Below are 13,662 nucleotides of genomic sequence, written 5' to 3' on the forward strand. Positions count from 1 at the left end.
CTAATACAGTACATAGTTCGACCCCTTACTATCTATATTTAAAACGAGTAGCGTAAGATAAATGAGACCCATCTGACAATGCATGGAGAAGAATAAGATATGGGGTGTTTACCGAGACTTGTAGCAAAGTGCTGATGGGCGTAGAGAGTCTTGAGGCAGCGTTTGTTCTTGATGTCCCAGACGCGCAGGGTTTTGTCGTCGGAGGCGGACAGCAGGAAGCGCCCGCCCGGGTGGAAGGCCACCCCCCGCACCCAGTTGTCGTGCCCCGACAGCACCATCAAGCACACGCCCGTGCCTACGTCCCATATCTGAAATACATTTATTCATTAACATATTATTGTGTATTGAAAAAAAGGGAGATAACGACTGCCTAATGAAATAACACACTAAATCAAAGATTCAAAAAGGAATTGGCTGGTGTGTTATTTTTTTCTACAAAACAATAGTTCAAAAACTAAATAACAGATTATTTTAACTTAGTGTATTATTCCATGAGGTATTCGATACGTTTTACGATTTGCAAAATGAGTCAAGTGCGGCAAATGAACTGGTATGCATATTATAATATGTAGTAGAACCAATGACATTAATATGGACGACGCATCTGGAAAGAAAAATGACACTCACTTTTTGTCGGGTCTGCCGAATGGCATAATCTGTTCTAACGCCATTAAAATAAAGGTGATATTGCTATAAATTCCCGATGCTTTGTGTCGGGTCTGCCGAATGGTTCGATTCGAACTGGTTCGCTCAAATGAAGATTGACACTAGAAACACTGTTCTAACGCCATTACAATAAAGGTGATATTGCTATAAATTCCCGATGCGTGATGTCGCATAATGGAAATTGCGTGACGTCTACCTATACATGTGCGAATGTCGCTATTCGTGAATTTATTTGCTAACTACTGTATTGAGTGCGTTGTCCATTAATAATGTCATTGAGTAGAACGGGGACAGTTTGAGTCAACACCGCTTACATATTTAGCAATCACAGGAATTAAAAGTTGTCCAAAACTGAGTTTATTCATTGGTTCTCCAGAAAAGTACAGTGATTTTAGATTTAGACTAACAGTAGAACCTTATTCAAACACGGTTAATTCAAAATTTTCACTAAAATTCATAAAATCTATTTATAGCGAGAATACCACTAATTCGATGAATGAACCATGCCACCACATATAATCTGAAAGAAATTATAACGGTACCGATTTTATACAATTGCAAGAACAAAAACATTTTTTTTCACTGTTTTTTTCCCATACATTTTCGATTTTCAGTCCCGTCGATTTCGAATCAACGGGGTTTTACTGTATCTCTCCTTTTCCTTTTGTAAAAAGACATACCAATCTTATTGCATCTTAGCAGACTAGCACAGATGTCAAGCATACAAACACAACAACAAAAAAAATGCAACCACATTTAATTGACTAAAAAAAAAACTTCTATTTAAATGGAGTTTTTATTACAAAGTTGCTGGTTACTGAGTACTAATGAATACATTGCAGCATAGCAAATCTAAGCTTGTTTTCTAATTGAAGCATGATGGGAGACAATGTGCTACGGTGACATGTAGCATGAATAATAACTAATAAAATTTTAGTATATCAGTATCAGTGGCGTAGGGGGCAGAGTGATCCGGGACCTTTTTTCCAGGCCGGAGCATGATCCAGCACTTACTCAATCAATTCTCATCACTATTATGGTATTGGGAATATGTATCATGTTTTTTTTACAAAATTGAGGGGGCGCCTTAGATTAAAAAAACCCCCTTAAATCCTGGCACTATTTTATTGATCACTACAGCACTGAGTATGTCATATGCCTTTGTAGTACAGTCAATTCTCGCTTCAATGTGGGTTTAAAGTTTAAAGAATTTATTAATCTTGCAAGGATTGTATCTGAATTAATAAATAAAGAAATATGCAATGAGTATTACTCTAATTGTTTTATCCCTTGAGCCACTGGCAAGGAAGGGTCCGAGGTGAGCCCCCTTGCGGTTGTCGTGGCCGGCTGCCTCGTTGATGGGCCCCGCCGCGGTTTCGGGGGCCCACGTCACGCACTCCACCACATGGTCGTGGTCACGTAGCTCCACCTGCAAACAAACAATATTCCATTATCCATTCCATTACATCGAGAAAAAAAAAGTAAAATCGTCATTATGCCAACATGGAATATATCCTGGCTTCCTCCAATAACTCTTTCATATTGAAATTTATTGATTTACACAAAGCGAGCATTATAAATTTATAATTTTTATAATGTTCACCTGAACTCAACTCAAGCAAGTGGAAAATATCAATGTCAAAGCAATAATAATTTGCATAATCAACGACAGGTTAGTTATGCGCAAGAACAAAGAATAATTGATGCTTCGGAATTCTATGATTGATATCAGGATTAGCACTAGTGAGAATGGCAAAGTTCTCATTTACATAATAATATGAGTGCCGAGTTGTCCAAGTTGGTAAAGTGACAGTCTAGAACAGGGTTGGCGAACCTTTTTAGATATTATGCGTGCCAAAATTTCGCAAATTTTAGTTTTCAACTGTCTGAAGTGCCAAGCAGTTATAACGAAAAAATAGTTTTTATCATTTTATCACTTTTTTCCAATTACGCCATACATTTCGGGTACAGCAATTTTGAAACTGGCAGAATTATGACTACTAGCTTTGCCGAGTTTTGGGTTTCTTATTTGATGCAGTCATTAATTTTATTTTTATTATTTAATTTGTAGAAATTAAATTGTTTGTTAATGTATTAACATAATTAGTTTGGTTCTTTACGCATAAATTAACACCAGAATCGCTCCGATCAGATGAGGCATTCTCTAGCTACAGTGGTCTCAAAGGATTGTAAATCGATCAAATTTAGAGGTTCGCGACGCGGCATTCTCCGCTGCCTGATGAAGTTAGTGCGATAATATTATGTGACGCTTAAGGTCTAAAAACCGATCTATGCAATTATATATTTACATTAAACGTAATGCTTATTTTTGTAGAATATTTTCCTGCAATATCTTATACAATGCGATGTCATTTATTATTAGTATAGGTATTTTTTCTCTCTTCAAAGCGTGCCATGCAAAATCATCTCCTGTGCTACTGTTGGCATGCATGCACTAGGTTCGCCAGCACTGGTCTAGAATATCATGGGCCGTGGGTTCGATCCTATATTGCATTCGAAGTATAAGCAATACCTAGCACTACGATCGAATTTGTGCCTTGGGCCGTAGTTCAACTGATACGGGGCTCTAATAATCGACCCACTCTCCACCTGTCCCTATCTAAAGTGACTTCTTTCGAATATGGTACCCTAAGCATAAAGCAGCCATCGGGAACTCAAACTTTTGTTTACTCTACGTTATTAGCATTGAAAATTTGCGCTTGCATCAATGTTCTTCCGAAGATGCTATATGCTGTCTTGAAGGCGGTTATCATCGTCAACAATGCAATGTGCACCAGGTACTGTAGCAGATGCTACCACCTGTAAATGGAGGAACAGTAAGTTCAATATGTTACCTTGCAATCTTTGGAGTCTGTCTGCCAGATTCTGATTGTTTGATCGTTGGAGCAGGATGCCAATAGAGACCCATCTAACGAGATGCGTACCATTCGAACCCACTCCCGGTGCCCACTGTATGTCTTCACACAATACCTAAAATTTAGAAAAACAAAATTGATAAAACAATCAAAACATAAAAAAATGGGTGAAATTTAACTTGATAATTATTTTTAAAGCAGTGAACAAAACAGATTGGAGTAATACAGCGGAATAAGTCTCACCCAGTTGTGACATCCCACGCTTTGATTGTCTTGTCTCGACTGCCGGAGAAGACGAGGTCGCCGCTGGGCGCAAACGCCACCGATGACACATTGTGGTCGTGGCCGTGCATCGTCTTGATGCACTCAAACGTCTGGTGGAAGTCCCACAGCTTGATTGACATGTCTGCACTGCATGATACTGCCACAACAAACAAAAATCACATATTATATGCCACTGTTTACTCGGAACGGCGTGAAATTTTGATCTAATTCTAATGAACTGCAGCCCTGGTGAACTGAGAAATTGGGAGCATCAATTTTGTTACTTCACCTGAAGCATGAAATAAACCTACCATTGGTGATTCCAAATGGCAGAGCAATGTATATATCAGTGGCGAAGGATGTGAGTAGGCTGTGGAGATCCGCCATGCACACCAAACTTTGTCAGATATACCTACTTATTTGTCATAACTGAACTAAGAATACAAACTGCAGATTGTGTTAGTTTTTAAAATTCAATTAAACCCTGCCCAAACAAACCATAATATATAAAAGAAATTCTTATATCTATAAAATATCTAAAATTATGATCTAATGCAGCGGTTTCCAACCTGGGAGGCGCGCCTCCCAGGGGAGGCGCGATCTATTGCCAGGGGAGGCGCCAAAATTTTTGAATAAATTATTTTTTATACCATAATATCTACAAATAAATAAAAGTTCATATCTTAACGTAACAGTAAAAATTCAGTGCATGAATGTTTATTTTAATATATAATAAATATATTTAAATCCTATTAAAAAAATATTTGGAGCGGAGAAATTTAAAAATGGCGCTTTTGCAAACGCTCTGTTTCGGTAATGCACAAAACGACCGCTGGTTGCATGAAAACAATAACCTCAAATTTAAATGTCACTCGTAGCTAAAGTGTCAACTGAAGCGTGTAGGCAGGGTGTGATATTTTTTTTTTAAATTGTTTTTGACGTGATTTCTTAAATATAATATAACAATAATACATGTCTCCACATTTAAATGATTTCTACGCCAGATATATTGAAGCAAACAAAAATCTATTTCCTGAGTTCTTGGTTAGTTTGCTAATGCATTTTTCATATAATTTTATTAATAGTAAAAAAAGTCGCCTGCGGCGCTGCTTTGTTTCAGGGCTATTAAATATTTTTAATATATGGGTGAAAGATCCTGGCCTGTGGGCCCTATTCACTATGTGGAGCTCATGATAGAATCCATTAATTTTTGTCAATGAACGATGATGAATTTGGTTGACTTCTTTTAAAATTGATTGTGGTAATAAACAAGCTCATTCGTCGCATGAAAAAAAAATTAATTAAAAAATGAATTTGATATAAGTAAGTAGTAAAAACTTGTGTGTTAAAAAAGTGTCTGTATTATTTAATGAAATAAAGGGGGGAGGCGCCAAGACTCGATTTTTTTTAAAGGGAGGCGTAGTAACATAAAGGTTGGAGACCACTGATCTAATGCATTAATTTTAAATATTTTATAGATAGAACGTTGTCACCAGGGCATCGAACTGGAACTGAACCGAAAACCGGAAAAACAATATCGGTTTTTTCAGTCCAGCACATGTTTAAACACGCGCATTAATATGATCTTACTCGCCACTTCAGTTGTCGTAGGCGCAACAAGGCGTAATTTTTGTCGAAACGAAAAACAAAAGCCCCAGTTGTCAGTGACTGTGAACCCCAGTTGCTTTGAGTGTAGAATCGTGAGAAAGAACTTTTTCTTTAGTCCCATTTGCGAAGATGGCATCTGGCGACATTGTTATGATCATGAGCTTTTTACAAGCTTTTTGATGAGGTTGATGTCATCCTATTTATCAAAACTCAGTGCCTGCCACAGGCGATACATAATAATATGGATGAATCACTGCTGAAGCAACTCACATTTAATGATCCAAAAGGAAAACAGAGTGCAGGAAGAGCATGTTTTCGGTGGATCGATGATTGACAGAAACTTGTGAACGTTGAAAGTGATAGGAAATATTACCAGGCCTAGCGGAGTCGTGCAAACAGAACAAAAGAATGAAGCAATCGGTATAATATGAATACTCGAAATAAAGGAATGGCGGTCTACAAATCACATTTTGCAATTTTTAATCACAGGGCGGGGTAACTGAAGAAGCTGGTCATTTTGGGTAGCCCTCAGGGAAGTACAGGAAGAGCATTGGTACACTGAAGAGACTAAGTGAAGGAGTTTATTGGAGACAAACTTCTCTCGGCCTTTCTCGCTCAAAAGATGGTCATGATACTCAGTCCTGACAGAACAACTCAGATAAAAGAGAAAGTCTTTGCTTATCTATCTACACACTTTTGCCCATATTATGTATTTTATATAATTATTAGTATTCTTGTAAATATGTCGTGTGCCTGCAATGGACGGGTGGTAACGTATCCGCCTACGAAGTTGTAGGTCTTGGGTTTGAACACTGAGTCTAGAATATATTATACAATATGGTTTACACCAACATCTATTTCTCCAAAAAAAATAGTCGTGAAACCTTTTCTTAAGGTAAATATCTGCATTGGATTGTAAAGCCAATGAAAAAAAGGATGTTATCTTTAATAATTTTCAATGTACAAAATATCAATGAACATAATCAAAACATTCGAACAGCAATATACGAATGTCTAAGTACGGTAGTCCTCCATAGTGTATCAATGTCAAGATTATTATACCTTTGTAAACATACCAGCGCAAAGTAAATTTAATAGTGTGTATGTGAATATTACCTAGCATCTTGCCATGGTGATCGAAAGCAATGTCCTGAACGGAGTCGGAGTGTCCTTTGAGCGTCCGCTCGTACTCCCCGCTCTCAAAGTCCCACACTTTTATTGTGGCATCCTCACTCGCCGACACCATCATGCTGTACACCGGATGGAATATCACCTGGACACACAAAAGAGGAATGTTTTATTTATAAGTATATTTACAGCTCTCGGATCGCGAGTAACTTGGTCAGCGAGTGTTCTGCAGGACGAGCAAAAGTTTAATAAAATTTAACTTGATAAAATAGCGAGATCTTGCAATACGAGAAGTATGTATACACTTTGTCTTCCGAGCGTCACACGATCACAACTGAGCCGATAGATATTCTATCTCTCTCTCACGCTGAGAAATTCTCAAAAGCAAGTGTCATTGGATAGAGTCCTTGTTAATTAAAGTGGCTTAAAAATTTAAATAATAAAATTATAAAAAGGTATTTTGTATTAAACATTTTCATATAAATATTTTTGGGTTTTGGAACAAATCATCCGAGTTTCCATTATTTCCTATAGGGAAATTCGCTTTGATATATGAATGCTTTGGATTACAAACACATATCCGAAACGAATTATGCTCAGAATCCAAGATCTGATTGTAACAATATACAGTAGACTTCCGATTATCCGGGTTAATGGTGGGGAGAGGCGGCAAAGATAAACGAAAAACACAGAAAAGTACTATTTCTAAAGCAGACAATTATTTTAACATGTTTAATACTCGTTATTTATTAAGAAAATCTGTGATTTTGGTTTGTAGGAATCTTTTAATGATCTTCTAATATCAGTTAAAATTTTCCTAAGAGCTATTATATCGTTGTATACACCGTATCGTGCACGGATAATCCGCACACAGATAATCGGGAGTTTACTGTATAACAATACCAATACCTACTACGACTGCGAAACGCTTTTGCCTTACTCATGGTGTCAGTGTAGAATGATTTAGATATACTTGGGGTTTTTATTTGTGATCTAAATGCCAAAATAGGACGGGAGGAGATCTACACTGCCATTGTCGGAAAACATAGTCTTCACAATGAAAGTAATGACAATGGTACCCGACTAATTAACTGTGCAGCATCACTAAATATGGTTATTGGTAGCACAATGTTTCCCCGTAAGGATATATATAAGGGAACTTGGAAATCCCCGGATGGGTGCACAATAAACCAAATAGACCATATTTTGATAGACAACAGGCACAGATCGGATCTAATGAGCGTCCGGACATACAGAGGGGCTAATGTAGACTCAGACCATTTTCTAGTGTGTGGAAAAGTTAGAGCAAAGATCTCGAACACCAAAAAGGAAATGGGAGCAAGAGCAAAACCCTTTGACACAGAGAAACTGAAGATTCCGCAGGAACTGGCTCGGTACCAGGAGAGCTTGAACACTCATCTGAGCGACAATGTTGAGGTTGGAGACCATGAAGAGGTGAATCAACACTGGGAAGAGTGCAAGACTGCCATAGTATCCTCAGCTAATGATACCTTAGGACGCCGAAAAACAGGTGAACGATCAGAATGGTTTGACGAAGATTGCCGCGAAGTCACTACGAGAAAGAATGAGGCTTACTTAATGATGCTACAGAAGAAAACACGGGCATCAGACGATGAGTATAAAAAGCGCCGGCGTGAAGAAAAGAAACTACACAAGAAAAAGAAACGTGATTATTTAAAAAAGGAAATGATCCTATTCCAAGAACACTATAAAGCCCAAGAAAGTCGGCTGTTCTATAGAAAGATAAATAATGTTAGGAAGGGTTTCAAGCCTCGTATCACAATGTGCAAGGATGACAATGGCATGATACTCACAGAAAAGCACCGTATTCTTGCCCGGTGGGTGGGTTTCTTTGATCAACATTTAAATACCCCCCATAATGATGCCGGCAACACTAACATTAATACTCATGACCAGGAATCAGTACAAAGTGGCATGGATGATAACGAAGAACCACCGTCATTAAATGAGGTAAAAGGTGTCATGTCAAGGTTAAAAACAAACAAATCGCCTGGAATAGATAACCTCCAGAGTGAATTAATAAAATGTGGGGGAGAAAGCCTGCTCAAACATTTACATAGCCTAATCCACCAAGTATGGACTTCAGAAAAGATGCCAGAAGAGTGGAAGGATGGGCTGATTTGTCCCCTGCACAAGAAAGGAGACCAACTAGAATGTAGTAACTACAGAGGGGTGACACTCCTTAACTCTGCATATAAACTGTTGTCGATTCTGATATTCCAGCAGCTGGAACCCATTGTAGAAGGAATACTCGGGCACTACCAAGGAGGCTTTCGACGAGGGAGATCATGTGTTACTCAAATATTCACTCTAAGGCAGATTCTAGAAAAGACCACTGAATTCAATATTAACACGTATCACCTGTTCATCGATTTTAAGGCAGCTTATGATAGCATTAATCGATACCGGCTATACGAAGCAATGCGAGAATTTGAAATTCCGACGAAAATAATTAAACTTGTAGAGATGACAATGACACCAGTACAATGCCGGGTAAAGCTTCAAGCGGAAATATCCGAGCCATTTGTATCACTGAATGGCCTAAGGCAAGGTGACGCTCTGGCATGCCTTCTTTTCAATATTGCGCTATAAAAGGCGATACGGGATGCAAAGATTGATGCCCGTGGCAGCGGCACGATATTTACTAAGTCTGTGCAGCTGCTGGCGTATGCCGATGATATCGACATCATTGCCATATCAGAATTGGCGCTGAAAAAGGCATTCACAGCACTAGAAGCCTCTGCCAAAAGAATGGGTTTACAAATAAACGAGGCAAAAACTAAATACATGCCTGTCTATGTCACACCACGAGAAGTCGCACCAAAGTTAGATATTGGTGCATACAAGTTAGATATTGGTGCATACAAGTTTGATACGGTCGACAGTTTCATATACCTTGGATCTCTTGTAACTCGACATAATGATATTACAGAAGAAATCAACAAGAGAATCATGTCTGCGAATAAATGCTACTTTGGTCTGTTAAGACATTTTAAGTCCCGCTTACTATCTCGTCGAACTAAAAGCACTCTTTAAAAGACACTTGTAAAGCCAGTGCTCACCTAAGCATCGGAAACCTGGACATTAACTCTGCGAAATGAACGAGCCCTGAACATCTTTGAAAGAAAAATTCTCCGCCGTATATATGGACTGATCAGGGATGGCACCAATTGGAGGAGAAGATATAATGCTGAGCTCTACGGACTGTACGAAGATTGCAGCGCAGTTCAATCAATTAAGATTGGGAGACTGCGATGGCTAGGTCATGTGCACCGTATGAATGACAATGAACCGGCAAAGAGAGTGATGTCCAGCAATCCAATAGGACGTAGAAGAAGAGGGAGGCCAAAGATTCGCTGGTTAGATGGAGCTGCCAGTGGCTGCCGTATTCTGGGGGTACCAAATTGGAAAGCGGCCACACTGGATAGGGACAGGTGGAGGGAGCTGTTGGAGGAGGCCAGGACCCACACCGGGTTGTCGCGCCCCTGATGATGATGATGGGGTTTTTATTTCTTAATTAAGAACCATACCTATACTTCTGTTTACAAGATGGTTTAGAAATAATACCGTCATTTTGTAGAATTAGGTTGAATTTAGCGCTGAGAAAACTGAGGAATATGTGACGGTCTGTATGTACGTTCGTTGCAACTGCGATTGATGATATTATGCCAATGGCGCATAATACCATCATTTGGTAGAATTAGGTTGAATTTAGAGCTGAGAAAACTGAGGAACATGTGATGGTCTGTGCGATTGAAGATATTATGCCAATAGCGCGGCTATCAATGTGGTCAACATACGGTTGAGAAGAGTTTGGGTGTATTTTTAAAACGACAGAAGATTAGGTAGAAATATTGAGTTTTGATCTGATATAATTAATGAAATTCCAAACTAACCTACGATTAAACTTGACCATATCATCTCTTGAGGATGACCTCTGTAATGAGCACAAAACATTGACAAAGGAAGTTCCAACCCAATAACAACCTAAGTGCCACTTAATACATTATAAATAAAATATATGCATATTTTAAAAAATTCAGACTAGCATTAATTTAAAAACAAATCATTGTTTAAGTCGACAGATTTTTGTTTTTACGGGAAATGGATATTAGCCACTTGCTCAACCTATTAGGTCCATAACTCTGAGTTCAAGCACACGCTCGCCACCAGACCCACGACATTATAAGCCTGACATGTAACCGTTTGGCCATCAGCCATTCTATAATAGAAAAGTAAATACATGTTGAAGATAAAAGATAAGGCAGAAATAATAATTAAAAGACATTATCTGCACCTTACACAGGAAATTCTTAAGTTTCCACATTTCCTGAACAGAGATGATTATGACAATTTTAACTAGAAGGGCTGCAGTGTGGAGAACTGAAATGCTCGCAATACTCACATTACTATACTAGCGTCACTGCCACTGTTGGTAATAAGTTGTCACAATCTATTGAGCACGTCGGGAAACCAACTTTTCAGGTGACTCAGTGAATTTGAATTATGACGAGCAAATGTAATTGTACTTGTACTTCAATTTAGATCAGATTCTCGTTGCATGGTGAAAGTTATCCATAGTATAATAATTCAAATGAGCAAACAAACCTTCGTGATAGGCGCTCGATGTCCGGTGAGACAGAACTTTTCTGGCGGTCGGGGAATCCATTCTGCGGGTGTCCTCTTCGCTCGGGTGGGAGCCCCCTCTGTGAATTCTTTCTGTGCTTCTGATAATTTTGATTCCAATTCCATTACCTGAAAAACATAACAGGTGATTAGGAACAGGTTGCTTTTACTCTACCGTCATCTTACACAAAGACTGTACTGAATCGGCCAAATGCAATGGTTTGAATGGTTTCAGCTACACAAATGCTTGTGCACAATTCATTTGTTTCAAACTCAAAATGTATGTTTCACACCTGCAAACATTACATAAATGTAGTTTGGAGTCCACTTGTTAAAAATTTGCGCACTTTAATCAAAACCTTGAGACAATGAGTTGCTACTTCCAATGAAATAGTTTTAAAAAATTTCCCCCAAATATGGTCACACTCGCTTGTTTCTTCATGCACATGCCAATGCCAATGTTTGCATGGTCATTTGATAAAAATGTTTTTGTTTTTATACAACTTTGAAATGTACGGCTGTTGAAAATATAGCTGAAATGTTACAGTTTTTCGGAAATATTGTTTGTTGCGGATAATCTGGTGGAATTGGTGGTTTCAGGTAGTTTCCAGGGAAGGCGAAGCAAAGTAAGAGCGCTGGAGCGAATAAGTGACGGATCTTACTGGGGGCAGTATTCAGTCTGCCCTGAGAAGCATATTATAACTATAATGGGTGGAGTCTTGATTGCATAAATGTTGACTAGATTTCATCAGTCATAAGAGAATTATGACTGAGAAGACAGGTATAATTTGTAAACAGTTTTTATACCATGTCTATCTGTTTACCGGCAGGGCTCATTAGAGAAAAAAGTGGGTATGATGAAGAAATAGAATGAATATTAATATTAACCTTCTTCTGCAGTCTGATAACAGAGGTCCATTTCTTCTCGAGGAGTCCGCCGAACTTGCGGTCCATCTCACCCGGCATGTCCGCTTCCTTCTTGAACGCTTCCAGGGCGTCGTTGTATCCATTGCTGCTCAGGTAATCCGCAATGGCTTTGTTCCTGCAAACAAGGAAATTTAACTATCAATAATCATGTATCATTGACACCCATTGTATAATGTGTGATTCACACAATTTATATACTTACAAATACGGTTACATTCAGGAATTGGGATAGGAAAATGTATTTTCCATATCATTACATTTCTAAATGCATAATATAATTTAAGGAGGACTGGTTGTAAGCATTGATAATATAATATTGACGACATACCCCTCACACAAAATCTCAATATTAGACACATTTTGTGGAATATCGTATTGCATCAACTAAGAGATGTATATTTTTATTCTTGTCACTGAATTCGGGGTGTCTTATAATCGATGGCGTCTTACAATCGCTGCCAAAAAATGATATTTTAGGGAAAATGTGATTTAAAAAAAGACTAAAACTGAATCTGAGAATCTGAATAGTCGTCGCAAGGTGAGGGAAGGGGGAGAGACCATCCGGTCTCATTCAAAGAGTTTTATAGTTGTGTAGACAAGTCGTTTATTTTCGAAGTCTTGATAATGGTGTGAAAATCGAAATTATTAACGACTTTATGAAAATCTGTAAAATTTTATATAATTTACATTAACATTTTATGGAATGTGAAGAAGTTTCAGATTCTGATGGTAATGTTACAGACAAAAGAGAACATAAATAATATCATTCTTTTTATTGTCATTGTATGATTTTCACTTTTGTAACAAAGTTTTAATTTTTTTTTTATAATATACTACTAGCTGAAGTACCCAGCATTCCAAGAGGTCGTTTCATTGATTGATATACATTTATTTTAGTTAACAAAATAATATTAATTACATTCTTCCATATTAAAACAGATGTAGGTATATAGGCATAGGACATGTCATAATGAAAATAATACTGACAGCCAAGTCAAACAAATGAAATTATTATTAAAAATATTATTTGGGAAAGTATGGCACGCGTACGTAAAAAGGTTCACCAACCCTGTTATAATCGATGCAATACTGACGAAAATCTGCAAAATCAACCTCATTGCATAGTTAACCTTAAACCCTTATTTCTGCGTATACATTTCCGATTTCTCCGGAAATCTCTTTCCGGAAATCTCCGTTGTTTCCGGGTCGTAATCTATTCCATAAGGCGGCTCTCGTGGTGCAGTTGGTAAGGCGCTCGCCTTCCACCCGAGAGTTCCTGGGTTCGATTCCCGGTCATGACAAAAACATCTATGTGTTTTTCTCAAAGCCTGGGTGTTTGTGATTGTTCAAAATTACTAACAACCACCTTGTACGAAAAAGCAAGGACATGGTTATTAATAATTCTAAAAAAAAAAAAAAAAATCTATTCCATAGTTTGAGTCATCTATCGGTTTTTTAGCATAGCTTCAATGCAGGCATAACAATAATACATAATATGTGCCAAAATATCGTGTGTTTTTGTCTC

General features: G+C 38.0%; 1 protein-coding gene across 1 annotated transcript in view; it reads right to left on the reverse strand.

Moving 5' to 3' along the window:
• Positions 1-13,662, reverse strand: part of Lis-1 (LisH and WD40 domain-containing Lis-1) — a 100,996-nt gene that overhangs the window by 3,507 nt on the left and 83,827 nt on the right. Inside the window, exons 3-9 of the mRNA XM_085944213.1 lie at positions 12,099-12,252; positions 11,193-11,339; positions 6,531-6,687; positions 3,786-3,963; positions 3,522-3,657; positions 1,940-2,095; positions 113-308 (exon numbers count right to left, since the gene is read on the reverse strand). Of these exons, the coding sequence (XP_085800339.1) occupies positions 113-308; positions 1,940-2,095; positions 3,522-3,657; positions 3,786-3,963; positions 6,531-6,687; positions 11,193-11,339; positions 12,099-12,252 (1,124 nt within the window). The remainder of the gene's footprint in view (positions 1-112; positions 309-1,939; positions 2,096-3,521; positions 3,658-3,785; positions 3,964-6,530; positions 6,688-11,192; positions 11,340-12,098; positions 12,253-13,662) is intronic.

This window comes from Rhyacophila brunnea, unplaced genomic scaffold, assembly GCF_057557595.1.
Source record: "Rhyacophila brunnea isolate RB1 unplaced genomic scaffold, BYU_Rbru_1.0 scaffold_17, whole genome shotgun sequence".
NCBI lineage: Eukaryota > Metazoa > Arthropoda > Insecta > Trichoptera > Rhyacophilidae > Rhyacophila > Rhyacophila brunnea.